Here is a 27,907-nt window from a genome sequence, read left to right on the forward strand (position 1 = left end):
TTCAGTAACAATTGTGGGATATTTATTTTTTGTTAAACGATATTAAGTTGGGCATATTTGCAATAGGATTGTTAAACAAAATGCAATACTAAAGAATTGTCATTTTTATTTCCAGGTGTTCCAAGGCATCGGCGAAAAAGAAGGAGGGCATATTTAAATCACCAAGTCAATTCAGTACATGTAGTCAAATTGAAGTTGGTTATAACAAGCATTCATTTTTATACAGCGCTTCGGGTGATTCTTACCTTGCTCCGAAAAGTATTGTGTTCTTCTTTGGCAAACTGAATTTTATGCTAACCAATTTCGCCGCTCTTATTTTAATATCTCCTTTAACGGCCACTGATGATTGCATATCCGTTTTCAATTTAACGCTTGTACTCTCATAGAATGCACTCAAAGACATTTCCCCTGAAATACCTATCGAAGCGCTGGGTTCGAAATTAGCAACCAGATCCAGTTCCTTCTTTTTTGTAAAACCTGCGGCTTTTAGAGATCCATATAATTTGATATTGACTGAAGCTGTTCCCAAAGCTGAAAGGAACAACGGGAGTCCCGCTCCACTGGGAACGACGTAGTTGCTGTCAAGAAACATTGTAGCTTTTTTGTACTGAATTTCCTGAACGCAAAAGAAAATAAGAATGACTTGAAAGGGTTTACCTAAATGATCTGTAATGACTTATAACTAATAAGAGCAAAGTTAATTAAAGTCTTAGATATCAACAGAAGTATTTCCGATTACCTTTCCAGACAGTATCTCTTTGAGATAGTTAAGGAAATTAAAATACTCCAGAGCTTCCTGAATTTCCCGATCTCCTTTGATGCTAGCATATTTCAAATCATTTCCGAAAACCTTGAATCCAAAAGCGATCTGCAAAAAATTTTTTTTTGTTAACAGGCAAATAACATTACGAATTAAACTTTTCTGTTTCCAAGAAATCCCGCTGAAATTACGCCTGAAAAAGTTTGGAAATCGAAAAGATAAATACTGAAACTCGTTAGAACTTTTATGCAAAGTTCGGCTTGCGTTGATTGTTGATAAATATAAGAATTAATACTTGACATGATACTGTCCTTATAAACAGCAAATATAATCATTGTCATTGCCTTCCCATTCATGAAATAGCGTCTGGTAAAAAAACAATGAAGCATCTTTCGCCAATACCATAATCAAGGTTTCGCTTACTTTGATAACAGCTTTTAAAATTGTTTGATTACTGGTATTTGGGTTCATTTTCATATTATTTCTTTAATCAGGTAAAACCGATTAAAAGTGGTTTTATATACGGCGAGCATATAACACAACATATTTCTCACTGCATAAAGAGTATTAGTTAGAAGATTAGTTTTAGACTTAGTTTTAGCATCTATTTTTATTTAATTTTTCAATAATTCAGTACAGAAGAGCATAATTCAAAATTAAAACTAAACTATCAAAAATTCTTTTAGTTGATTTACGCAAACCATTCGTATTGTTTTATTTAAAGTGTTAGTAAATCATACTGACATGAAATTTATTGAATTACTGTGAAAAATATTTTTAAAATGGTTACGCATCAGGAAAAACCGGAAGTGTGATTTGACCCCCATTTGATTGTATGATTCGGGGGCATTCGTTCGATCCCATTAAATTATATTTTGATTTTAGATTAAAATGTGAATGCAAAACGTCCATTTGTCAACACTTATCTGTCGAATTTTAATTGTGTTTTATTACAAACTTTTTCAGCCCTGAATATTCGAAAATCACTTGAACTCTATTTGCTATTGAACGCAAATTACCGACATTAAGGGGACCAGAAGTAGTGTAGTTTTCTTACAAGACATCATATTCAAACAACTGTATTTTGCACAGTAAGGAAATGTGAAAACATTGATTTAGCGATTGGCACATCTTTTGATCAGTTTATTAGTTTGTGTCATACCATTATGCATTTAGGGCATAAACAAACGATAGGTATCCATGAGAAGAATCAAATATTTTGAAAATTAAAGGAACGGAATAAATTATAATTGTTCCCATACCAATCGAATTAATTTTGCCACACTGTGATCGACATGGTTAACACATTATTTTCTTCACATTTTCTGATACGAAACAAAGATGTAATTCGAAACGTTGTATCTCAAAGTATTATTTCGAGTTACACGAGGCTCGGATGAGCAAAGTTTAAGCAGTGAATCTGCTAATATCAAAGGTGAATGCAATGCGAGACATTTTCCGGTAGCACATAATATGGTTTATGCCTCGACTGAGGAGAAAGAAATAAAACATTAAAAATAAAATCGCTGATATGAAAGCTAGTCGTAATGAGCGACATGTTGGAAAAACAATTTTAATTAGAACAAAAATATACTTTCCAACAAAGGTACGACAAAAATATAAATAATAAAATTAAACATAAATAATTTTAATGATTTTCACTTACGTACGTCGTGAAAACAATTAAATTGCTTTATTTAGGAAACATCGGTTGTAAGTGTATGTACGGTTTCATATTTTCCTTATGAGTGCAATTTAGAGGCCTGGCGTGCTCTAGTATTATTAAAAATTATAATTACTTGTACTTTTAATATACCTATTAATTAAGGGTCAATAATTCATCTCAAGCAAGCTGATGTTATATATATTTATTTATAAATTTATTATGAAGTAAAAAAAGTAATTATTATAAAGTAAGAAAAAAAGTAAGAAATAGCCACTGTAACAGTTATAGTCTTTGATTATGTGATTTATTACAATTCCGTAAATCGGTTATTGTCAGATATTCTTTCAAATTTCAGATATAAACACAGCCAATTTTTAGAGATAGATATTAAATCCTCCACTTACTGTTGGGTCATTCTTAGTATTTCGTGCAGTGTCGGCCATTTCCTGTACTTTGCTTTCAATTGGATTATTAGTATTAGTCTCTCTAATCCATCTCATTTTGTATTCCTCCATTTTCTCTTTGAAGGTATTGGCCTTTCCCCCTGGTCCGAAAAACGATTCTAAATAGCGTTCCAAACCCTCCACTCTGCCGTAAACCTTTAAAATTGTAAGAAATATGGTTTAAAAATCCAGTGATTATTTTATAATGTATTACCTCTAAAAGGTTGACATGTTTCCCAAATAAATCAACTGTAAGATTTAGCATGGCAGCTCTCGGTATATAGGATGAGGGTGAAAATAATACATTAGTTTCGTAGTTTCCACCTGTACAGAAAAACATGAATTATAGCGGTTTAATGTATAGGAAATGAAAGGAATATATTTTTGTACATTCATTCAACGCCAAAATTAGTACTAGCAACTTTACTCCCACTAGTTTATCAAATTTCCTGTATTTTTTAAGTTAAATTATCTTACCCAAATTGTACTCATCAAAATACAAAGATCCCTCTCGATTATGGGAGAATTTTCGTAAATCAGAACTAAATTTCTCAACTAGGTCCTCTTCCGATAGTAAACTTTGAATTTCCACCTTCAGCGGATTGGCTGACTTTAGAATGTTGTGCAGATGAGACCAAACGAAAGATCCAACTGGAATAAAACAAATATTGAAAGATTTTCGGGTAGAAAAAAAAAATAATACAAGGAATCAGCTGAAATCAATTCTGATGAAAACAAATGATAAAAAATTATTTATGTGAATGTTACAATTGTCTTGGACGCATATCTCATCGTTGGATATGCTTGGCATGAACAATAATTTGCAAGTTTTTTTACGAGTCTGAAAATAATTTGAAAACATTCCAATTTCAGTTTATTCAAGTTATCGAAAATTCCAGGAAAAAATCCTTATGAATAAAGTTATATTCGTGCAGAAAAATGTTATAAATTAATCATACATGAAATCTCCCTCAATTTTTAAAATTGTAATAGACGTAGGTTATATAATTATTGAGTTTGATGAAAGTTTTAATTCTTTTACTTACAAAACCTATTATGCAGTTGATTAGTTAAAAAAAATTAACTGATATTCTATGAAAGCTAATGCGGATCCCCAAGTAAAAACTGTTGAGTTGCTAGTTTCACATAATTAGCGTAATTTGTAGTTATTTTAGTCAGCCTTCTTAACGTTTAAAACGAGAAAGACAGCTAAGCACGGTATTCTGAAATTGTTGGTCAATAATAATAACGTACAAAAAGCCAAGAAATTAAGTCCACTATTTTATATATTTTTTTTCGATCTGACTGTTTTAAGGAGTCATGAACAATCAAAGTGGCAAGTCGAAAAATTAAATTTATTCATAATTATTACGCTGTTTCTTTAGCGTTTGTAAAATTGTTGTGGAAAAGTGGCACAAAGATGCTCATCCTTCTCAATAGCAACAATGTTATAAAAAATATGTTTATTTAAAACCAATTAAAATTACTTTGGGGAAAATGAATGCCCCGATTTTTCGATGGCTTACAGGACTTTCAAAATAAAACACTTCGTGTGTAATCATAAAAACTAAACATATTAAAATTTGTTAACCCTTAACCCCTAGGATTTTTTTCTGGTGGGTCTACTTCAATTATTAAGTGACTGAGTTAACAAAAGTAGAGTGAACTAAACTTAAATATAATCATTATCTATTTTAACATTATGACAAATGATCAAAAAATGTTATTCCAGAGCAAGCTAAATATTTACACATTTTTGCAAAGTGTGTGAAAATAAAGGCGAGACATTTGGAACATTTGCCTTAATTAATAAATCGATTTTCGCAATCTACGTTATTCTAGTATTATTGGTTTTATCATTCCAAAAAGTGTTTTATTTCCCAAACCCTAAAAGATATCGAAAACAGCAATCTTCATCTTTATCACGTTCATCACATTGAGCCCGAATTTGGTAACATCGTTATATTTGCACTTAACGTAAAAGTTCATTTTGACTGTACCTATCTGTACAATATCAAGATTTCGGATAAATTTCCAATTTATAACGACGAGTCCTATGAGCCACTTTTGTTACAAAAAAATTGCAGCTGCCAAACAAAGATCGCAGTTATAAAGAAAAATGGCATACCTGTCTTATTTTCGGGTCGTCTGTATTCATTTTCATTGTTGACCTGGACACCCTGTATATTGATAAAGAAAAATATTGCTTTTGCGTTCTTCAGATATTATATTTCCTTTCCTATAATTGTATTATCTATACTGTGCGAAATGGATAGTGTACGCTCTCCCATCATTTTTCAAACCTTTACGCGATACGGCGATCAAAATTGTATAATGAATTTAATAATAACTTGTTTAAATCAGATTTGGTATATTCTCATACCATCTCAAATCAGCATTATTTATATCAAAAGTACTCAACATGTAAAAATCTGCATATAAATTATTTTGTTAAAAAATTGACTCGGTAGATATGTTAGTTTCACTTTAGTGTCGCCTGCAGCACTAACCCTTGATATGGCTGGAGATACAAGTAATATCATCGTATTCTTACAAATTGCATGCTGAAGTAAATTGAAACAACTTTACAACCCTAAAGAAAACTGAAATTCGGTAGGAACTGGAAATTTTACGTTCTGCTGTTTAAATGGTCTCACCCTTGGCTAAAAAGAAGTGGGAACATCACAGATCGAATCCTGCTGATTGCGGAAAGTCGATTCATTTTACTATAATTGAATGTTGTAATTTAAAAAATAGGGACATACGCTTGCTTGTGGACATATAAGTGAACTAATAAGCTGTACCATAAACTAAAACCATGTTAAGTGCTACTAAATAATATGTGATAATCAGAAAATAAATCCATCAGAAGCTGACTATAGCGTAAAATCTTTTCAAACTGTAGTTTTCGTAACCGTTCTCCTTTTTTATCGCTCATAAACAATATTTATGTAAAAGTATGAAAGTGATTGCACTTTTTTGTATTTCAATAGAGCTTTTAATATTTATTTTATATTTTATTTATATCGGGTATTTTTCAGTAAATTATATTTTGGAGACCGATTTCTCAATTATTTTTACTCGATAAGTAAAGCAAGACCTTACTTATCGAGCTATATGGTGTCAAAAGATTTATGTTAATTTTCGTTTTGTCTCGTAATTTTTGAAATAATATCGATATTTGGACGAGACTTATTATTTGGGTGTTTTATAACATGAAAAGCCTAAATTTGCTCCAACCTTTTTTTTGCTCTCACATGTAGAGGATGCAAAGAGGAGAATCTAACTATATGTCTGTATCTCTTATGAAGAGTCATGAATTTTTCGTGTACGTTTGTATTTCGTGTACATTTTTTGGAAAGAATGTCAATTTTCTATGATTTTTACCTAACAAATATATTCTTATAAAAATTTGCTACGTAATACAGTGTTTAAATATTTTCGTTTAAAGTACTCGACGCATGTGTTAAAAATGTGTAAATAAAAAATGTGGTAGTTTGAAGCAATCGACTCATCTGTTTAAGGCAATGTCGAGCAGATATCGATATTAAATCAAAAATTCTATAGAAAAAGCTAAAAGTTAAGTTAATTTTTTATCACTTAATTCACCCTTTATCACCATAGGTAATTTCATCTTTAAATTATCTGAGAGATCGCCCTGTGAAATATAGGACGTATATTAAAAAACACCCGGTAAAATAAATTAATCTCGTTTAGATAGGTATTGTTCAAAATAACGGTTATATGTTGTAAAACGTTTGCGAGACAATTAATTAGTCTCCAATAAAGCAGTTTTTCCCCTCATTTAATGTCGTGGCCTCGGAGCTCGGCTTTACCAGCAACTTATCAGATCTGTCTATGTTTATACCGAAAAACGGACTGACTGAGGCGCTTTTTTCTAAATTCACGTTGATGAATTTGATAAAACACACCTTTTACTGTGGTTCATGTACTCTGATAGAAAATCTTCCATGTGTGTTTCTAGAAGAACTATTGAAGCCATTTATGAACGCTTTCAGAATGACGCTATTCGAATTTGGAATTTTAAACCACGTTTTGTGAATCAGAAAAAATCGTCTCGCAATTCCTAGATCAGAACTTTTGCACCGAGACATTTGTTCACTTTGTAGAGCTAAATTATTTTCTGTTTTCTCAAAATCTCCCATGTAATGCAGTCCGTGTCCGATAAATGCCTTTAATATATTTAGAAATTCACTGTTATTAAACTTGAATGTTCATTAGTCATTTAACTTGAAGCAAAGTCATGTCAACGTTAATATAACTTTCCCGTCAAATCCGTTGCTATCAGGTTTTGAATTAAGTATATCTTCTCATTTTTGATAAAATTTGTATTTTGCGGCTAAAATTAAGAAACCGCTTTGTTTATTTAGTGTCTTTCTCAATATAAAAGACGCTTCTAGTTTCGGCCTGTGAGGAAATCTTTTCTAAAGGGAATCACATTTAATTTTAGTTAGACTACTTACCTTGATTTACCTCTTCATATCTTAAATTATAGGCAATAGATCGAACTAGCAAATAGTTAGGACATCTCATGACTTGAAGATAGGATGCAATTCTAACTTCTGTGTCTTGTTGTTGATCTCCAAATATTCCTTCAAAGTAATTTCGGTGCTTTTCGCATGGCAGACGTCTGAAAGTTTCAACTGCAGCTACTCGTACACCTACGTCCAGATTAGAATCACCCACAACTTTAAAAAGTTCCTCTTCGTATTTATCCGATATCCATCCTATGGTAGACAATGCCTTAAGTGTCACTATGATCTACGGCAGATATATTTTATTTTACAACTTTTCCTGTTTGGGGTTTAAGGCAAAAGTTTTGCCGATAATAAGGAATACTAGTTTTGCCATGGCAAGATCCAAGGCAAGTTTCGTGAAAAGAAAATGCTTCATTTTAAAACTTCAAAATGGACCAGGACTGGAAACTAAGTTTAACAAGCATTATAATTGAACTGCTAGCTGATTCGGCTTCAGCCGATTTAACATAATAATTACAATGTTAATATGACTTGAAATTAAATATATATTCGTACCACAAAATTTAATTTGACGGCCACATTCTCTTTAATTGGTAGTAGTTTCGAATTCACATGTCATTTTGATAAGAGATATTGACCAATAGTTTTATTTAGATTCAAATTATTAACATGGTCATTTAAATTGCCTTGATAATTGGGATTATTAAACCCACCGATTGGTGCTGACAATGTGATAAGTATGTTTTGAATGTGATAAAAATATAGTAAAAATCTTACCTTATCTTGTATAATTCTGTCATCAGTATTCTCCTCCAGAAGATCTGAAAGGAAGTTTTCAAAATACTCCACAATTGAATAAAGAGCCGTTACTCGTTCGCAGTTGGGGACTGTTGTACAAAAGGTATGAGCCAAAGACGCAATACTAAGAGCAATATTTGTGGAAAATGGTTTATCTGTCAAGATTACTAAAGCTGACTCCATCATACTCCTATCTGGATTGGGTATGAATGCCAACGATGACATCCAGTCTTCTAAAGTGCTTTCAGATATTGTATCAGCTAATATTATATCTTTCATTAGACTTAAGGATCCTGCTGTGTTCACATATGGAAGAGCCTCGAGAGTGTGTTTTCTGAAAGAAACGTTTCCAGTTAAAATAATCAATCTTTATTCTGTTATTTGAAGTGGCAAATGTGTGGTAATTTATTGCATTACTTGATTATCCAGTTCAAGTTGTCGACACATTGAACAAAGGTTCTGGCACTGTAATTAAATATGTATATTAAAGCCAAACTCCGCAAAAATATTGGACGCTTAATTTCGATTAAAATCAATTTTAGTCGAAAATTTATTAAATACTAAGCAACTAAATGATTATTAATAATGTAGCGTCACAATGTACAGTCAGCCTGTATTTCAACATAATCTTTCATTAGTTATTTCTTTTCAATCGTACTTCGAGTGGAGCAAAATCATATTTTGAGAATATGTCAAGTTTCTCTACAGGATGTCCCAAAGTAACTCCGCACACTGTGGGTAGCGTATATCAACAAAAATTATTAGAAAAGTACTAACGTTAAAATTTCAAAAGTTTCATTAAAATATATGCTCATCTTAAAGAACGCATTTATGTTTTTCCAACATAGAAGCTTTTAAACATTGATGTGCAATTGCAGGACAAACTTTAAGTAACGGCTTATTTTTTATCATAAAGTCTAACACCAACGGCTAGGGATGTAATTTTGGGACACCCTGTATATTAGACAAACAATGTTGTTGTGTATCGTATCATGCAGGTTCAAAGTACCTATCATTTTAGAATTTTTTTTCCCAAATTTATGTACAAGGGCATCCCAACCAGAGAGTAAAGTAAGTTTACATTTAACTGCAGCAATTGCTTGTTTCAAAATTGCTAAGGTATTAAACGCTCATGTTTCAAAAATATTCAGATTTATAAAGAGTGCGTCAGAAAAGATGCAGAAAAACAGTTTATTCGAATGAAACACCCGACATTTCATTTTATTTTTGAATTTGTATGTAAATTTCAATAATCTTTTGCTATTCAAAATAATATAGATAGATTGATAATTCGAAAATGTATTTATTCTTTTTGGACACAATATTTAGCAATTTGGCAAATTTCGATTTTTTGTGACTAAAGACAACTGAGGAACTTGGGATTTATCCACATCATGAAAATGCGAGTTTTCATCGTTAACGCCTAATAACTCAGAAACCGTTTAACTTTCCTTCATTGTTAATACAAGGTAATGAAAATGAACATAAAAATTTTAAAAATAAATAAAATATACAATCTTCCATTGAAAAAAGTTATTTTCTGCGCTAGAACTCTGACGCACTCTGTAGTAATGCGTATGTTTTTAAAATATGCGAGTGTAGTACAATTATATGGCCACTTATGCCAACTATTCTTATAAACTATGACGTAGTATCGTGTCTGCTAGGATCAGCATAATTTAACTATAAAATTTTGCATATACAATGCACATCAGAAACGATAATTCAGTATCAGATAGTCAATCGTAGTCTAAAGACAGCCTTAAGATATACGAGTCATAAGTCATAGTTAAGGTTCGGTTACAACTAAAATTAATTTTTTGTATTAATTTGGAAATAAATTGTTTTTAAAAATCAAACTTTGAAATTAATCAATAATTGTACCTTTACAATAAACCGACGAAAATTCTTAAACAAATAATACCGGTAATAAACCATATTTGGATTACCCTTAAAACTTACTTTACTCTATCGTTGGGAAACCCTGTATATTTTCTAGTACAATCTTTAGGAGCATAACTTAAGAAGAGGACAAACGTACAACTATTCTGGAAAGTACCATTTGTTCTGTACGAATTATTCCTTTGAGGAATTAATGAAGGAGGAGAAACCGAGGTTCAGAAGAATCCACTGATAACTGAATCAACCATAAATTATCCAGATAACAGGAAAAATAATACTCAAACTCAATGTGGTAAATAAATGAGGTGTTTTGATTAAGTTGGGAAAATCCTGTCTCGTCAATGGAAACCTCTTGATGAGAAACAGAACTGAGCTAGAATAGATCTAAAAAAAAATTGCACTTTTTGACTGCAGCCTAAAACTTTCTATTTAGGATTTATAGCTGCGACAAATAGTTATTTCGTCGACGAACAAATAAATGGAACAGAACAGGAATATCTTCCCTCCTTCTACAGAAATACTACAGAATATACAGGATGTGTTAACGTGTCATATTTGAGGCACTAAATATTTTAACTGAAGTTACTATAGAAGAGATCACTCGTCGTGCCAATGCTTACGTTCAAGAGAACGGTAAAGTGGGTACTAAATAATTAAAAATGTTGACGTGATTATTTTAAAAAGTATCTTGTGTATTTCAATTTACAGAACTCAAACCCATTCTCAGTTTTTTATAATACCATTATTAACATCGATTCTTTCACCCATATTTGTTGTATTTTCTCAGAACCTCCATTGTCTCTATCCGTGCGTTTTAGGCGTGAACATTATGTTCTTCATCTACATGTCTGCATTGTTATACAAAATGAATGTCCACATATGTCTGTTTAGTTTCAATTATTATGAGTATTAATTTTTCCAAACATAATCGAATTAGGTCAAAATATCGGAATAGGGCTGCTACAGTTTGAATGAAATTTCACTTTGAACGTGTATCCGAGATGTATTTTCAGCCCCAAAGTTTAGCAAGCTTTTCTTTGCCTCGCGTTTTCCTTTCATGCAGGCAGTTAAGTCTATCGGTCCAAGAGGATATTATTTAATAAGGATTTTGCACCGTGCTACACTTCAAAGGACAAAAGTTTAGATTTCAACGAAGAATGGGACCTAATCCGTTCAGTTTGCGTATAGATGTATTTTGCAGATAGTGTACAAATAGAAAATATGAAAGGCGTTAGTAGAATGTGCTATTTTATTTCTGATCCTATAAGATGTTTGCCGCATTTGGTTCGATTCCGACCAGAACTAAAGTGGAGAACAAATGTTCTATCTGCCTATTTACCGGCCATATTACTCGTACTGATCATAATTGTAATATTTCTGGTTGTTTATTAATATTAACCAATGCAAGAGTAAAGTGGAAACACAAAACCTATAAAATGCAATTCCGGAACTAACCTAGACTGTGTTTCTTTGATCTTCCGATTTATTTTCCGTACACATCAGGCCACCCTTATATACGAGTATAATGTAAATACACTAAATAAAATAGTCATGTATTGAGTATATTTATAAGCAAATACAGGATTGTCTTTAAATGAAACATAAAGTTGATAAAATATTGGGTGAAAGTTATTTTCAATTCAATTTTTTGGACTGGATGATCTTGCAGATGCATGTAATTTTCCTATTCAGTTAATTGTTGGTATTTTAATATTTCTCCGAATATTTCCGAAAATGCTAGTTCATAGCAGTTTAACATTAAAACGTAAATATTTCGAAAGCTGTTAGAATGCGGTAAAATAGAAAGATATTCATAAAAAACCGACAGACGCATACGACTTTACAAAAAAAACCTATTAAATTAATGAACCATTGAATACTAATTTACTCTATTATAACAAACATTGAAGAAACAATAGATCTAAAAATATGCGAGGTATATAGCCGATAAAACAAAAAAAGCGATGGCTCCTATAAACTGCCATGTAACAAGTTCAGAATTACGTACAAATATAGAGGAAAAATCTAGAGCAGCCACGAAATAACAATAACGAATGTATTAAACACTTAGAATAAGAGTAAGCAACTCAACTAGAAATCAAAGGACTTTTAATTGGCGGTTAAATCGTTTTGGGTCTGTTTATTAACGCTCCTCTCCAATTTTACTGAATGAGTAACCCCGAACATTCAGTGCAACAATAGTGCGCTTTTCCGGCTTTTGACATTTTAATCATACATCAGAGGCAAAACTTTGTACATAACGCTATTTAGTAATAGCGCAAATAAATTGTTTCTTCATCTTCAATAATAATTGGTGCCATAATACCATTTTTATGTACCACTTTAACTATGTACGGTAAATGTTTTTGGCTGTAAAGCAAGCTTCAGAAACTAATTTTGATATATTTTTCTCACTGAATACGACAATTGAACATCACGAAAAATTAAATCATATTGATATTCGTCTGCTTCCATTAAGCCCAAGTCGATCAAGAGCTTTTATGCTCTAATATCCTAATAACGTACATATTCTCTCAAATTCATGCTTCTTTGCCAGATAAAAAGTAATTATAAAATTGTGAAACGAATCATTCACGTCCACTCCTATTGCAAAATAAAAAAAACAAGCTCGTGTAGCATTTTCCACACTTACAATATATTTAAACAGTGTTTTTACTGTATATACCAACGCTTTGTAATCTTATTTTTATAGCATTACGCCCAATAAATTCCCGTGGATAGAGAGAAGTTCGATTTTAGGTCAAAACGCCAAAGCGAGCGGTCATATTTATTTTAGAGATATTTTTACCCAATCAAAACGTTTCCAATATCTTTGAAGAGTTTTTCTAAAAATATGTCTTTTAAACCGTGTTACTATTACAAATTTGATTGATTGGATAATCCAGAATTATTATGATAATAATAAAAATTATAATATTAAAAACTTCAGGAAATTGCTCAAATTTAAAGTAATTACTACGCCCAATTATTAGGTAATTAAACTACTCAACTGGGTAGTGAGTAAACTAAAGCAGTTGACTTAAGTCAATAATAAAATGCTCAAAAAGTTAAAAAACTAAAAAGCAATTGACTTTCAGATACCTTTACATATTACCTCCTTATCGACTATCTAAATGTGTCTCTGAAATAGCAGTTCAATTGAGTGTGCTTTAAAAACTGCAAACCAACTTACTTTGCTGAAGGGCATGCAGCTCCGCTATGAGCATAAAAGCTGGACAAAGCCGGATACGATAAGCCCCTTAATCCATAAATGAACTTTCCAAACAAATCAGAAAAATCGCTTTGCAAGTCATGTTGGCTTTCTTTGCATAATTTTTTTATTAAATCTCTCGTTTTTCTTAGATCGCCGTTTGCCGGTTGCTTTGGGATATTATGATCGAATTTGAGATTTGTTCGCGTTGATATCTCGTTTTCCTCTCCAGAGTGTTTTTCGCCTTGCTCCTTCAAAACCAATTTTTGGATAACTATCGTACTGGCCCCTGCAGCTTTATTGGAAAACGGTTCCAATATGAAGTTTTCTTCACAGCTGATTTCCTTGTAGATATTTTGATCTATAGAAAGGACACATCGACTTGATGATTGCAGGATATTTTCATGTTTGATCCCCTGCAATAAATATAATTGGCTTATTAACAATTTATAAAACAATTAAGGTAAATGCTTAAAATGAAACTTAATGTCAACGTAATAGAACATTTAAATGTTTATGTCGAAATTGAAAATGAGTTCAACAATAGACATTGCTTTCTGCGGATAAAGCTTCATAAAAGTACAGATATACAGAGTGGCATTCCAAACGCATTACCCGAGGAATTTCAAATAAAAATTATCTTAAAAATGTTAAGGCACATGCCATCCTAATCGAATCAACTTTCAAATGCACGCTGATTATCATGCAATTTTGTCGAATTAGTCTATTGTTTAATAGTGGATAAGAAGGACGCGAATTCACTCCGTTATTATTTCAAAAGACATCGCGACTTTTAAGTTTTTATGCATAAAATAGTTGTTTTTGCTTCATAGTTTTCTAATAAAGGAATAGTATTTTTCACATTGAATGTTCGCCGGTAGCTTGAGTTTTGTTCACGTTTGTGAAGACGTTGCAACATAAAAAATGAGTAACTTGACGGTAAGTGCAATTTATTTTAGTGCAAGTGATAATGTTCAATACGTAAACAATTAGTTTTGGAAAAATCACGCTTTTAAACGTATGAAGAAAATTAAATGACTGTAGCCCCACAGGGTCACATTTTGCTTTTTTGGTTTTGAAATCAAACAACTTGTGATCTAAACAATGCAACGTCGTGATTTTTTTGAATGAAGCTTAGGTAATCAGGAATCGTCGAAGAATATTAAATAAATACTGCCATTCAAAGATATATAGATCAGAAAAAATTGGCAAAGTTCATAAATTTTCCAAATATCTATCAAGGCTTAGTTTATCTTAATCAATATTGTATTTTTATCTTTTGTAAACTTAATATACGATGTATTAAATTATACATGACTTGCTTTACTTTAATCAACGTTCGCTGAAAGTTTTGTTCCCTATTCATAAATGAGCAGAACCGTATATATAGGTTAATCGATTAGATCAAAATTGATTTTACTTTAGAACTAGAAACACCAACCTGTGCGCCCCTTAACAGTTCCTCTCACTGCACACTGTAAAATGCACGTGTTCATCTTGAACCGGAAAAATTAATTTGCAACAAACTTGCAACAAGCAACATGCAGAAACCATCTTTTATCAAGCTTGATTTTAAATCAATGAGTTTAAAATCTTGTTGATAAATAAATTGATTTTAAATCAAGCTTTAACTGAAATCTGGATTGTATGCAACTGAAGGTTTAAGAGTAATCTTAAGTAAGGGAGGACACCTCAGGAATAAAAACAGAATTCGTTGGGTATTCTGTCATCTGCAAGTGGCTTCACGTGAAATTAAATAGCATAAAATGTGATGATGGTGCCGATTTGAAACTTTTAAAATATCTCACGCAAAATATGATTTTAAATGTTAGTCAGATGGTGATCTACCTGCTTCGTTCCATCGATTAATCATCAGCATATTGAGAACAAAATTGGCCGAAAAGGCATTTACTTGAAGAATAAGCAGCCAAATGGCAATGGCAAAAATTATATTTTTCCCATTCCTACCAGGAGTTTGACATAAACACTATATGAAATCGTTTCCGAATAGCATAAATAAACCCATACGCTAACTGTTGTTCATTTATAACTTTTAAAAGTTTCTGATAGAAACTGTTAAAATTCTTCTAATATTTGTTTCACAATAAATGTTGCAAGTTATTTGAATTTCGTCGACAATTTTGCTGTTAAATAATCTGATTATTTCGACTCATCATCAACCAGATCTTTCATCGTTGCACTCTTTCAATGACAATCGTAGTGCCAGACGAGACTAATTTTATATATGTAAATAGTCACTCATACCTATTATTGTACTGAACGCTGTAGCTGCACCCAATTAGAAACATTAACAAGTAACGTAAAATATTATTACAAAAATTCTAATTTGAATTCACAAATGAACCGGTCAGAACGTATTTTTTCGCAGCAAACGTATTTTTTGTAACTATGAAACCTGATGCCAGCCTCGTTTTCAATAGAACACCATATAGCATAATAGACGAAACATTGTATGTAAAATAATTGGATTTATCTGGAGGTGTGTATAATCCCATTTGTTCGGTAAAAGTATTATTGAAAAATGTAGCATTCTAATAATGTATGGGCAATAGTCCTTCCAAACATAATCCTCCTTGTCAGTTCTCGTCGACAAACTCTGCATTAACTGCTTTCTAAGTGATAATCAAAATGGATAAATATGGAATTATTACTGATTTTCGTGGCAGGAAAATGCGAAAAATGCAGTTTTCACAGCTAGGAAGATGAAAGCGCCTGAAATATTTTATAATTCCATTTTTTTTTAATAACACTGATCTCAATATGCCCCTGCATATTGAATTAGAGTACACGTAAAGTTTAAACTTGGTCTTGATGTTAAGCATCGTTTATTACCGCAAAAGTCTATCAAATAATTAGGATTACTGTTTATCAGAAGAGATAATAGACGTGAAGCGAAAACAACGCGAAAATCAAGCAACATCCAGAAGCTCAGATGCTATAATTCCAGTAGACGTAGTACTTGTATTGTATAATATTATTATATTATATTATACAACTGTATAATATCAACCAAAAATATTATTTTAATTGACTTGTTAAATTTTTAAATAACGGAAGCATTCCATAGAGAGCAGCTCTCTATCGCCACTGTCAACGCGACATTTAAATATGATCTAAAATAAATGTATTAAGCACGATTCACAAAATTGCCAGCATATTATTCGAGTAATCAAACAAAAATAAATGAAGCCATAAAATTCATATTAGGTATATCATATCCAGCGGCGAGACAGACATCAAAAGCAAAGCTAAAAAGTAATCGTGTGCTCGAAAATATTTTCTGAAATTAGCGGTTTCTTTATTCGTTCAAATTGAGCAAGTTTTGCATTTGAATAGATATAGTAATTTATTTTATAATTATATATACGCTGTATTGTATATAAAATCAAATGCCATAAAGCTTGATCTGCAATACTCGCAGAAAAGTTATTGCGCCAGAAATTAGAAATATTCAAATAGTTAAAAGTTAATGTTAAGAGAAGAAGTACTTATATGCAGAGATAGACAGAGTAAAATATACAAACGCTGTTCGGAAACTATATGGCCATAATTGACTTTAAAAAGTTCAGCAACCTTCATGGAAGTACTGAAACTGCTCAAGAATTAATGAATATTTAAGCAAGAAAATTGAATTCGCAGAAACGAAAGCTGCTGACAATGGAATAAAACATGCTTTGGCAGCACTTATATTTATTAGTTTAGTTGATTATTTTGAAACCTCTGATTATGGGGTTAGACAATTGTGTTTGCAGTTAATAACTTCGACAATGAAAGAACATTTATCAGCTGAAAGGAAGTGATGAAATTGAGAATAAATAACCAGCATTAGCAACAAAAATTAACGAAGTATAACAATTCTATACGTAAGTAGAATAAACTTGCGTTCGAACGTTGAATTCCTGGAAAAAAATATTGAAAGAGTTATTGTGTTATAAAGAAAATAGATGATACGGCTTTCTCTTGACCTATAGAGTTAACTATACGAATGTAAAGTACCGAAAGTATTTTTCAGAATGTTTTTTTATCAGAAGTGTATCTAGTATTTTTTAGAATGAAAAATTTTCAATGGAGAACTCAAATCTTTATTTCCAGTGTCACCCATTAAAATGGGGCTGGATAAAGTAGACAACCAAAGGTAATCAGGCATCTTGTCCTAAAGTGTTTCAACTATCTTTTTACAATTAGTATAGTTCTCTACAACATGAAAGTGTTGATATATTCATGGATAGGTGCAAAGGGAAGAACTGTTATTTTTGAAACGAATTAAAAGAAAAACTTTGAAAAGGAAATAGCGGTGTCAACAATCCAGACAAAATATATATTTTAATTATTATATTATCGTCCTCAAACAGTATACATAAGACTTAGTTGAAACAGCAGAGTTTTAAGAAATCGGTGCTAAAAGAGATTTCCCAAATAAGAAGTTAAATCACGTTGATCAGAAATTTAACCAAATTTGAGCTTTTAATTCTAATAGGAAAGCATGCAAATCTTGTAAAAATAAGGATTTGTATATTAAAGTAATAAAAAGCACTTTGAATTGTAATTAGCTATTGATTAAATAAACCCATGTAAATAAAAATATTTTACCAAAATAATTTAATCCCTGATATCAGGAGCAACAAATTTAAAACCATATTTACTCACCCAGTTTGGAATTTAAACAACTTGAAACTCCGAACTTTTGCAGCATATTGAGAATAATGTATAAACACATGCCCTCAATATAATAAAATATAGTTTGATTACTTTTCAGGTGAAAGCAATGATTTCAATTTGCTGCAAATTAAATAGATTGATCTTTGCACTAATTAAGGCTTTTTCGATCTATCGCACATGAAAATATTGAAAACGTTTCGACCAACTCCAATTGTCAGCTTTATTTTACTATTGTTGTCATTTATTGGTAAACCATTCTATTATCAACCGGACTATTAAAACAATTGTTCTGATAAATTTATTGTAATATTTAGTAAAAGTCGAGCCGTGTAGAATAATTTTATTTGATGATTCAAACGAGTTTGCAGACTAATCAGCGCAAATATGAGGACATGTTATTACAACTCAGTGATTGCATCTGCTTTGATGGGATTCAGAAAAGTAAAATGGATTACTGGTCACAAGGCAACAACATTTTTGAATGTAATGAAGTGAAAAATTTTATTTACAATTTAATATTTTTTAAATGGGCTCAGTAGAAGCGAATTGGAGAAGTACTTTAGAAGTAATCAGAGGGCGTAGGATTTTACGAGTTGTATTAAACCTTATGCAAACTGAACGGCGGCGGTTCAGGCGATTCAGTCATATTTTATTCGAATAATTAAATTCGTTCAAAATTCATGAACATTTGAAGAAGTTCAATAATCGATTTGATTCAGGTTTCAGGGTTCAAAGCACAGTCCCCAAGTCCATTACTGAATGAGCAAATAAATAATAATTTTAAAACTGATTTCGCTTCCAGGAAGAAAAAAAAGAACGTGTTTTAGGGAATAAGTATTATTTTAAAATTCTTCGAATAAAATGTATCTTATATTTTAGACATACGAGTAAAGCAATTGGTAAAAAATGTACTAACCGATTGAAAAGTGGATGGAGTCATCTGAATAACAGAGTTGATTTTTATTCTGTCGGTGCAACTATCCAGTTTTTTTGTTTTCTCTATGAGTAGACTGGTTTCTTTTGCTCCGAGAACAGCATAAGTAGTCGAGCAAACACCTCTAACATCTTCTTCATCTCCGGAATAATCCAAGTCAAATCTTTTCATGCTATTTTGAATCATCGATAAAATTCCTCGTTTAAAATTCAAAGGATACGTTTTTTCATTCTCGTCTGGACATATTTCATAGACAATTCCGTCTTTGAAGGCAAACCTAAGAGTGGATTCGCTTATCATGTCGGAAAATAGCTGACTATTAGTGGAAGTGGGATTTTCTTCATTGTCTCTTGAGGCAATTTCGCTTAATGTTACGTCGGAAAGGGTCAGCAAGCCATCACATGGCGTTAAGAAATTAAACGTAACGTCAGCATCAATGAACAATGTTGACTCGTTTTTACTTGTACCGTTGAATATACTTCTTGCTTCGATGGAATACTTATAGGTGTAGTATCTTTCTGGTACATATTTAAATTTGTGACCTGAAACAAAATATTTAATTCGTAATTAAATTTATAATTATAAATATACCTCAATTTAATTACATAACAGATTAATTTATTTTAACTTTTTCTTCGAAAAAAATTAAATGATTTTGTAGGCTGGAAGTGATTTATTCTTAGACACGTTGAGTAATTTTGAAATAATTGTCTAGATTACTTTTAAATGAAACACTTTGATTGTAAAGCCGAGTCTCTTCTGGCTAAATTCGACAAATAAATTGGCTTTTGTGCAACTTTGATTACTCGGTAATGTCAAATAAAACGTCCACACTAGAACCAACAATGTCATGCCATTTAGCATAGCCAAACCAGTGAGGACGCGGCTTTAGAAAGGAATAAATAACTTTCGCCAAGCACAAGAAAAACTGAAAATACTCTGGAATATTTGAAGACTTCGTTATATTTAAATATTACTTCATACACTACTGACTAATGGGCTAAAAGGACATAACTTGATGATCAAATTGCTGCTAATTCCAGCAAGCCCTTAAAATTATGGAGGTAGATGTAGGTATAAAATCCCAAACACGCTTGGGATCAAAACAGGTTGAGGTTGCATCCGATTTTGAATTGAAAACAAATAGATGAAAGAGAACGTTTTGATCTTTGAAAACATGTCTTTAATGTTAAAAAGTTATAAACTTAAAGGAAAATTGAACAGTAAAGTATTTGAGTTTTAAATCCAAAACGCTATTTAGCTCAAAACAAGCTCAGTTTTGAGCCGATTTCAAAGATTGCATAATTTTTGATTGCTTTAATTTCTGAAATGCGATTTCAATGCACCAGAAACCCGGAAAAACAACTACGAGCTAATATAACCTTAGTTTGAGAAGTAAGTACCTAAAATCGTATATAACTTAAAGCAAGAGTATGTGCAGACCGAGTTTAAATTTTGAAACACGGAATAAAGTAAATTTTCGTGTTTTTCAAATGCAATTAAAAAAACCAGAAACTCCCAAAAACAATGAACCAAAAATTTTCGGAATTTGAAAATTATAATGTTCTTGAGCGTTTTTTAAGTTAGAAGAAGATAAAGAAAGTTAATACTTTTAGCAATCAAATCCGTTTTTTTTATGTTTCATCAGTTATGGCAGCTAACAGCTTAAAATACCCCCGACAGGCTTGAGACTTTAAAATTGGTACTCGTTATTCCAGAGCAAGCTGAATTTTTGTACGGGTTTTAAAGACTTATTTAAGAAATGTATGGCAAAGAAGGTTTTTATCATTAAAATTGTGTATCACGTTTTCCAAAACCATTTCCGTAGAAACGAAGCCTCGTACTGATACATACGGAAAACTTTGCAATTAAAATTTTCAAATACTCTTTACTCGGCTTTTGTTGGCGTTTAGTATGGCTACCTTTATTTCGTACTCTATTTTGCCGAAATGGAATTCCAGAGTTTCAGAAATAGAATTTCGGATTTTTTTAAGTTTTGGACGCCAATGTCTACATATATGGAGACGTGAAGTGCATAAGTTTCTGAAATGTATTTTCTATTCGAAGCTTCCAGCCTTACCAGCCGTCTCATAAATACATGAACACACTTTGATGATGGTAGGAAGACTAATTTTTTGGAACATCTAGGAAAATGTAGCAAAATGTAGGTATGGAAATCAAAGTATTCTATTGTATTTTCAGCATCAGCTACAATCGAGGGACCTGGTTTTTTATTTAAAGTTCAAAAACACATATATGTAGGTTCTGATAAATAAATCAAATATATCGATATGTGAAAGGTACAATTTGATCTGCCAGTCGCACAACCAATCAAAGCAGCACAATTTTTGAATGGCTTTACTAACTTTACACATTCCTGCTGTGTGTGTCAAAAATTGCTCGAGTATAAACAAGATAATATGTCACTTGAAAACCCCATTATCCGCATTATGCTACACTATACCTTTCCAGAGTCGGAAAAAATGACAGTGGAACATAGTAACTATGTACAATGAGATAACTCCCACGTATACGATACTATTGTGTATTACACTCCATCTTCTTGACATTATCGTCTAACACTTTGTCATTTTCTTGTGCACGGGTATTGTCCATTTACCATAGCAGAAACCGCTAAATGTGCTTTTCTGGTAAAAATCGTTTATTTCTTTTATGGTGAACCACTTGATATAACTGCTAAACATGATAGCATATTACATTCCTTACAAGTTCAAATTTAGATAATTTCCCGAATAAAATTAATTTCTATTCGCACAGCTCTATCTATGTCTATCTGCCTATGACCTCTCTGATGTTGGATCCTGCACGAAAATCATATTTTAGTATCTCACACCACACATCAACAGGCTTTTCAAGAGAAAAATTGTTCGTTTGGCTGAATAAAAAATGTTCAGTATGTTTAGATTTCCGTATTCAAATTAACTTGCACTTATGAAAATTAACAAGGAATATGTTATTTGAGAATTATTTCCAAAAAACTTATAGTTTACCGAACCACAAAATCAGTGTAGGTATAAATATAGAATTTGTGACTTACTTAAACCATTTTTAAGTTGTTTACCTTACTGCAATAACAGGCAACAAAGCGCGCAGGACGAATAAAATATTGGATTTAAGACATATGAAAAACGTGAAGAGTAAAATTACCATAAAAGTATACAAAACTAATAGAATCTACTTTCTCTTTAGTTGCATTAATGGCGAAGCTTCCGGAAATTTAAAGCTTGTGGTGAAGAAATTTCAAGCTCTGGCAACAGGAGACAACCCCTTGTTATCTCCTACTGAATTGGAAATTCGATATGCGAATCGAACTTTAAATTGGAGACTTGGAAAGTCCTTATTATAATTTATATTTTTTTATTGTTTCTATCGAAATTGTAAGCGACGTATCGATCAAGTGGTATGTATTAACGTAACTATTTATCTATGCACGATTGAATTACATGGGCTTAAAGGTTGATGGAAGAAATAAAGGAGGTGCTAGAGCAGACAAATCTAAAAAACATAACAAGCCATTTTATATCCAATAGATTTTAAATATTTTAAGATACTTTTATCGCTGCTACTATGTTCACATTTACACGACATTATAACTTTCAGATTGCAATTTATTTTTCCTAACTCAGAATCGCATCTTTATGTTAGAGAACGCAAAGTATTCTCAACGCTTTAAGAATGTCTACCAGAAACCTCTGAAGTAGGAGAGTAATTCGTTTTTATTCAATATACATGGTATCCCGTAAACACATGATCAAAATGGTACTGCCATATTCTTTGGCTCAAAGGAAGACAACCTGATGTAACTTTTATTAAGAAAAAATGTCTGCAGAAGCTATTGATGGTCAAAATTCTTTTAAAAGATTATCTTTTGATATATCCGAAGAACGAATCGATGGGTTTTAATGAAACTCGCTGTAAAATTGTTCTTTTGTAAGACTGATATTTTGCTGAAGCATAATTCTTGCTTGTATTGGTACAAAAACCACCAGAACTTTTTATTTGGTTGGTAGCTGTAATGAACTGTTTGTTGAACTGATCTTAATGCTACATTTAAAGTGAGTGTCTGAAATTTTTATTTAGCAGGAAAGCAAAAAAAAAAATTGCGCAAAAACCATATAGTTTACAAAGAGCACAACAAGTCAGTTAATTTTAGCCCCCAAATAAAAATTAATAGTAATTTTTCTGCCAAGATACTCACTACTTACGCCGAAAGCGAATACGCTCTGTTGCTTCATGAAAATATGAGTCTGACATAAGAATAAATTCACAGTCAGTTTTCCTCAAATGCATTGAATCATTCTCCCGATATTTAAAAAACTTTTTTTAGGTGAACTCTGGCCTTCAATAGCAGTCGAGCCGGACATTTTTAATTTATCAAAGTTAACTCAGTTTGTCTTCATTTGGACAAATAAATGTCGCAGTGCTCTTTTCATCATGTGCTTACGAGACACCGTGTATATTAGGAGTCACAGTATTCAATTAATGAAAACTGGGAAAACTAGCAAAATAAGTGCCTGATTAAGAAACACCGAATAGCTAGAATAACGGAGTTAAAAAACTACTACGACTCTAAAAGCAGAGGAAGAAACAATATCAAGAAGTAATAAGCCGCGAAATTGTTATAGATGAACAGAAATAAACGGAAAACTGGCATACTTAAATGAGGTGAATAAAAATTGTGATTTAAATTTGAAGTTAAAGGACTTTCAGAACAGAAGGACAGGTTAACTATCTATAAAAGATATAGCCGCTAAACAATAATTGCACCTAAAACTCGTAATTTTAAATACATATAACTAATATCGTTTCTACATGAATAAAACCTGCCCTGAACAATTAAGCGAATACAATAAATGTTTTGGCTTGAAATACTGTATATAATTATAATTGGTGTCGGAAATAGTTGACCCAGATGGCTAATGAATGAAATGTGTTATTTTTATTGGATAATCGCGGTAATCATGTTGCGTAATTTAACGTATGTTGTTTCGCATAAAATGAGATTACAGGCAATTCAAATTTATGCGATAAAAATCGATTCGAATTACGTTTCTTTAAATATTTTGGTCCGAATTTCTTCAGATTATAGGTACTTAATTGAAAAGTATTTTGTAAATGTTGCAAGCGGAATAATTTTTACAAATCGAATAGAAATTTGTATATTATATAAGGCTTTGTAACCCACCTTGTATACGCTACTTCCAGTTCAATGACGCTAATATTAGTTTGTTTTAAAATAATAATAAAAAAGCAGCAACTTTTGTTCGTAAAAGTAATTTAAAAAACGTTCTCTTATGATTCTTTATGATTCTAACTGGCGTAGACCTGTGTATGTGAAACTGGTATTTCTATACAAGAAAAGACAACCCAGTACGTGGGCTTGTTTTACGTTTTCTACTAATTTTAAAACTTTTCTGTTAATTTAAGTATATTTTAACAGCCAGGATAATAATAATCAGCCGTAATTCAACATTAAATCGGTAAAACTGTAAAATAATTAGACTGAAACATTCGATTTAGTAGATTTTCTGAGGACTATTTTCTCAACAGTAAACCTTCCATCATTTGGTACTTTATGCAATTGAATTAAACATAAGTCTGGCATTATGTTTAATTCAATTGTGTAAATATATCCAGTCGACTCTCTTTTCCCAAATAAAAAGTATTAACCAAAGCGTCCCTACATATCATACATTATAAAACAACATTTTCTGCTGCTGCTCTGTTAAGTGTATACAGGGTGGTTATTTCAAACCATATTAAAAGTTATATGGCAAATAAGGTAATGTGAGTGTTTGAAATTTCTGGATTTAGATCGAAAGTACGAGTAACTTTCACATTAAAATACAGAGTATTTGGAAAACCTATCAAAATCGCTCTTGATAGGAAACAAATTGGATTTAATCATAATTTGATTACCTGCTTATTCGTTTACCATCAAACAAACATGACTTGCCCCAACAACAGCTATACAAGAACATTTACGCAAGCCATATTGCAATTATTTTAAGTGACTAGTTGAGGCTATTATAGTATACTATAAGATCGGTTATCCTATAGAATATATTGGATCTTTATTATAAATAATAAAGCTTTTCTCCGTACCACTGAAAACCAATCCAGCAAGCATACAGCTTTAGTTTAGATGCTCTGGGGATATTTCAATAATTTTGTTTGGATGGCCGTAAAATACTTCCGAAACGGAGCAGTTGTGATTCAAGTTCTCAAGCGCTTATCCTATTGTTCCATATAAATCCATTCACCTCCGATTTCAACTTTTCTGTTAGTTAAGGGTTTTCCAGTAAATCGTTGATATTTTCTAGGCTTTTGCCACTTCCATGGCAGAAATTAATTCATGAATATTGGCGAATAAAATAATTCTAGTGTATTTAAAAAGCAGAATTACATTTTTGGAATCCTTTAAAAACACTATTACCACTTTATTTTATACTTGGACTCAAAATAAAATAAATGTTTGAATATTCTGCAGCAGCAATCTATATTCTTGAATAATGTTATTTACGTTCATTCCTACTTCAACAAGTAGTCTTGAATTTGTTTATTAATACGATCTCGCTTGTATAATAATACCTATACATTTTTTCGAAACATGCATTCAAATTTCTGGCGTTAGTAAACTTTTACGGACTTTCCATGGGAATATATAAACATTATTCCGCGTTCCATTATGCATACTTACATACATACATATGTCTGAACAAAGATTTGAATTGTTTCCGCAGTTTGATTTTAACTTAAACGATTCGACCTTTTCTGGGACTAGATAAGTTATATGACTTGGCACGGATAAAATTTAAATTACTAGGTTTTTGAAGCTCAGGGTGAGCTGCTTTTTTCCGGGAAAATAGCTTCGAGTCCGTAGGGAATTACTTCGAATTTTTAGTTTCCGAAAGCTTTCAAACGCTTAATGCGTACACAATGGGAAAATTATACTACAAATTGATTTGCAGGTGATAAATTTGCCGACAGGCTTTTCAAGCGCCTGTTTGATAAATATTCAATTGAGGAACAGAATTGCTCTTCAATTAAAAGTTTTTTTATTAGTTCCGTTTTTCGTTTTAATATTGGTTTTACTAAATAGACCTTTGTGAAAAGTTTACTGCTTAACGATGGGACAGGGCGAATAATTAAAGGTTATTAAACCGCTGAAAAACTTCACATAGAATCAATAAATGGCCATCAAACGTCAATACAAAGCGACAAATAATACCAGCAAACTATAAATTATAGAAGTACGTTGATTACTTAACAAAGTCATGCGAATTTCTATATATAGTGTGACATTACGAAATTTTGACAAAGATCACTTGAGTTTCAAAACTTACATAATTTTTATTTTTATTTTTTGTTGATATTTCTTTTGAAATTTATATCCTGACGGTTTCTTGACTTGTTCAATATTTGTCAATATTTGGTTTTAAATTTGGATTTTTTTAAAAGCAATCCTCTCCTCATATAATAGTGAGAGCCTCAAATGTGCGTTGGCCTTTCATGAGTTCGGAGCAATTTAGCGTGCGAAATAACAAAGTAATCCTAGTTACTGTTTTCATCAAGCATAATTCGAAAACATTCGAAATATATATATAAAAGAAATTAAGATAAGCGGGCAACAGTATATTGTACAAAATAAATTAAGGATCGGTAATGTTCTCGAATGATTTTACCAAAATATGTACAATCAAAACAAATGACTATGAATTTTATCTCCATTGCGCTGTAAACATAGATTACACAGAAGACCCACATTTTAGAAGAACATGGTCAAAGCCCTTGAGCAAATGTCTGGTAAAGTAGCTTATTATTGTTTTGTTATGAAGTTTAAATAAAAAATAGAAATCGCTCTAGTTATATCAAAAAATTCAGGAGCCAAAAAAGAGAAATAAGCAATTGAACGTTATAAATTTCCTTAATAAATCAATGTTCGAATATTTAAAAAGGCGCTTAAAAATCTTAAGTAATATTACGTGCGTGGGGAATAAATACATGGAAAATATTGTGCTACAAAAACTGGACACTGTGTAGGCTCAATGCTTTGTCCCTCTTCAACCCTCGCTAATTCGTATTAAATATCCTTATTTCTATCCAAATAATATCGTCATTTCTCCAATCCTGGTAACACTCTTACAAATCCAGTCATGCAAAAAACATACTCGTATATGTTTTTCAAATAATTTGCAGCTTTTAAACTAAAAGCTATTTTAATAAAGGGTTTATATATAATAAATATGTGTTCGTTCGTATTCAGCATTTAAAATCGTATGGGATAAAATATCGTATTTTTTCGAATATAAAATTAGTATTTTCGAAGTGACCACATAGACGCAAATGTAGAAGAAAGAAGGCATAAGGGACTAAATTAGCATAATGAATATAAAATTAAGCGGAAGAAACATTGAACGCAAATAACGTTTACATTAATTAGCAGAATTCGTACAAGTGACAAATATATTTTGTGCAAAATTTGAAGGCAAGGAAAATATATTAGATGCATCAGCATACAGACAATATGAACATGCAGATAATATGAACATTTATTGTGTACAAATCCACTCACCTGTATCTGGACATGCTGGAATACCGCATATCGTAGGATCTTTCAAGGGATCTGGAACAAAAAAATGCAATTAAAACTTATTAAAGGTCAAATGACTATGGTTTTCTAAACATATTTCATATTTACGCTTCGCATAATTCCATCATTTAAATCTGTGGTAATCGCTCTAAATTATCTACGTTATTGATTTCCGATAAACTGTTATTATTTCTCATTTGGCAGGTGCGTTAAATATAGGTTGAATAATTCTGAAAACCGCACAGCGGTGTCATTAGAATCTGAATTTAGGCTGGTGGTTTAAAGACTAATATAATCTCTTGGCATTAATTGATGTTAAATTTCAGAATTGACATTTATTCCAACACTACATGCTATTAGAGCACTTAGCTTTCCTATATTATTGATAATATTGGAAGGA

General features: G+C 31.6%; 1 protein-coding gene across 1 annotated transcript in view; it reads right to left on the bottom strand.

The window, feature by feature from the left end:
- Positions 1-27,907, bottom strand: part of LOC109537874 (apolipophorins) — a 126,854-nt gene that overhangs the window by 92,142 nt on the left and 6,805 nt on the right. The window contains exons 2-11 of the mRNA XM_019904796.2: positions 27,490-27,540; positions 18,876-19,435; positions 13,262-13,695; positions 8,146-8,500; positions 7,354-7,651; positions 3,347-3,520; positions 3,084-3,193; positions 2,831-3,025; positions 740-868; positions 246-616 (exon numbers count right to left, since the gene is read on the bottom strand). Of these exons, the coding sequence (XP_019760355.2) occupies positions 246-616; positions 740-868; positions 2,831-3,025; positions 3,084-3,193; positions 3,347-3,520; positions 7,354-7,651; positions 8,146-8,500; positions 13,262-13,695; positions 18,876-19,435; positions 27,490-27,540 (2,677 nt within the window). The remainder of the gene's footprint in view (positions 1-245; positions 617-739; positions 869-2,830; positions 3,026-3,083; positions 3,194-3,346; positions 3,521-7,353; positions 7,652-8,145; positions 8,501-13,261; positions 13,696-18,875; positions 19,436-27,489; positions 27,541-27,907) is intronic.

This window comes from Dendroctonus ponderosae, unplaced genomic scaffold (genome assembly GCF_020466585.1).
Source record: "Dendroctonus ponderosae isolate FM_Combo_2020 unplaced genomic scaffold, Dpon_F_20191213v2 Dpon_F_20191213_1, whole genome shotgun sequence".
Lineage (NCBI taxonomy): Eukaryota > Metazoa > Arthropoda > Insecta > Coleoptera > Curculionidae > Dendroctonus > Dendroctonus ponderosae.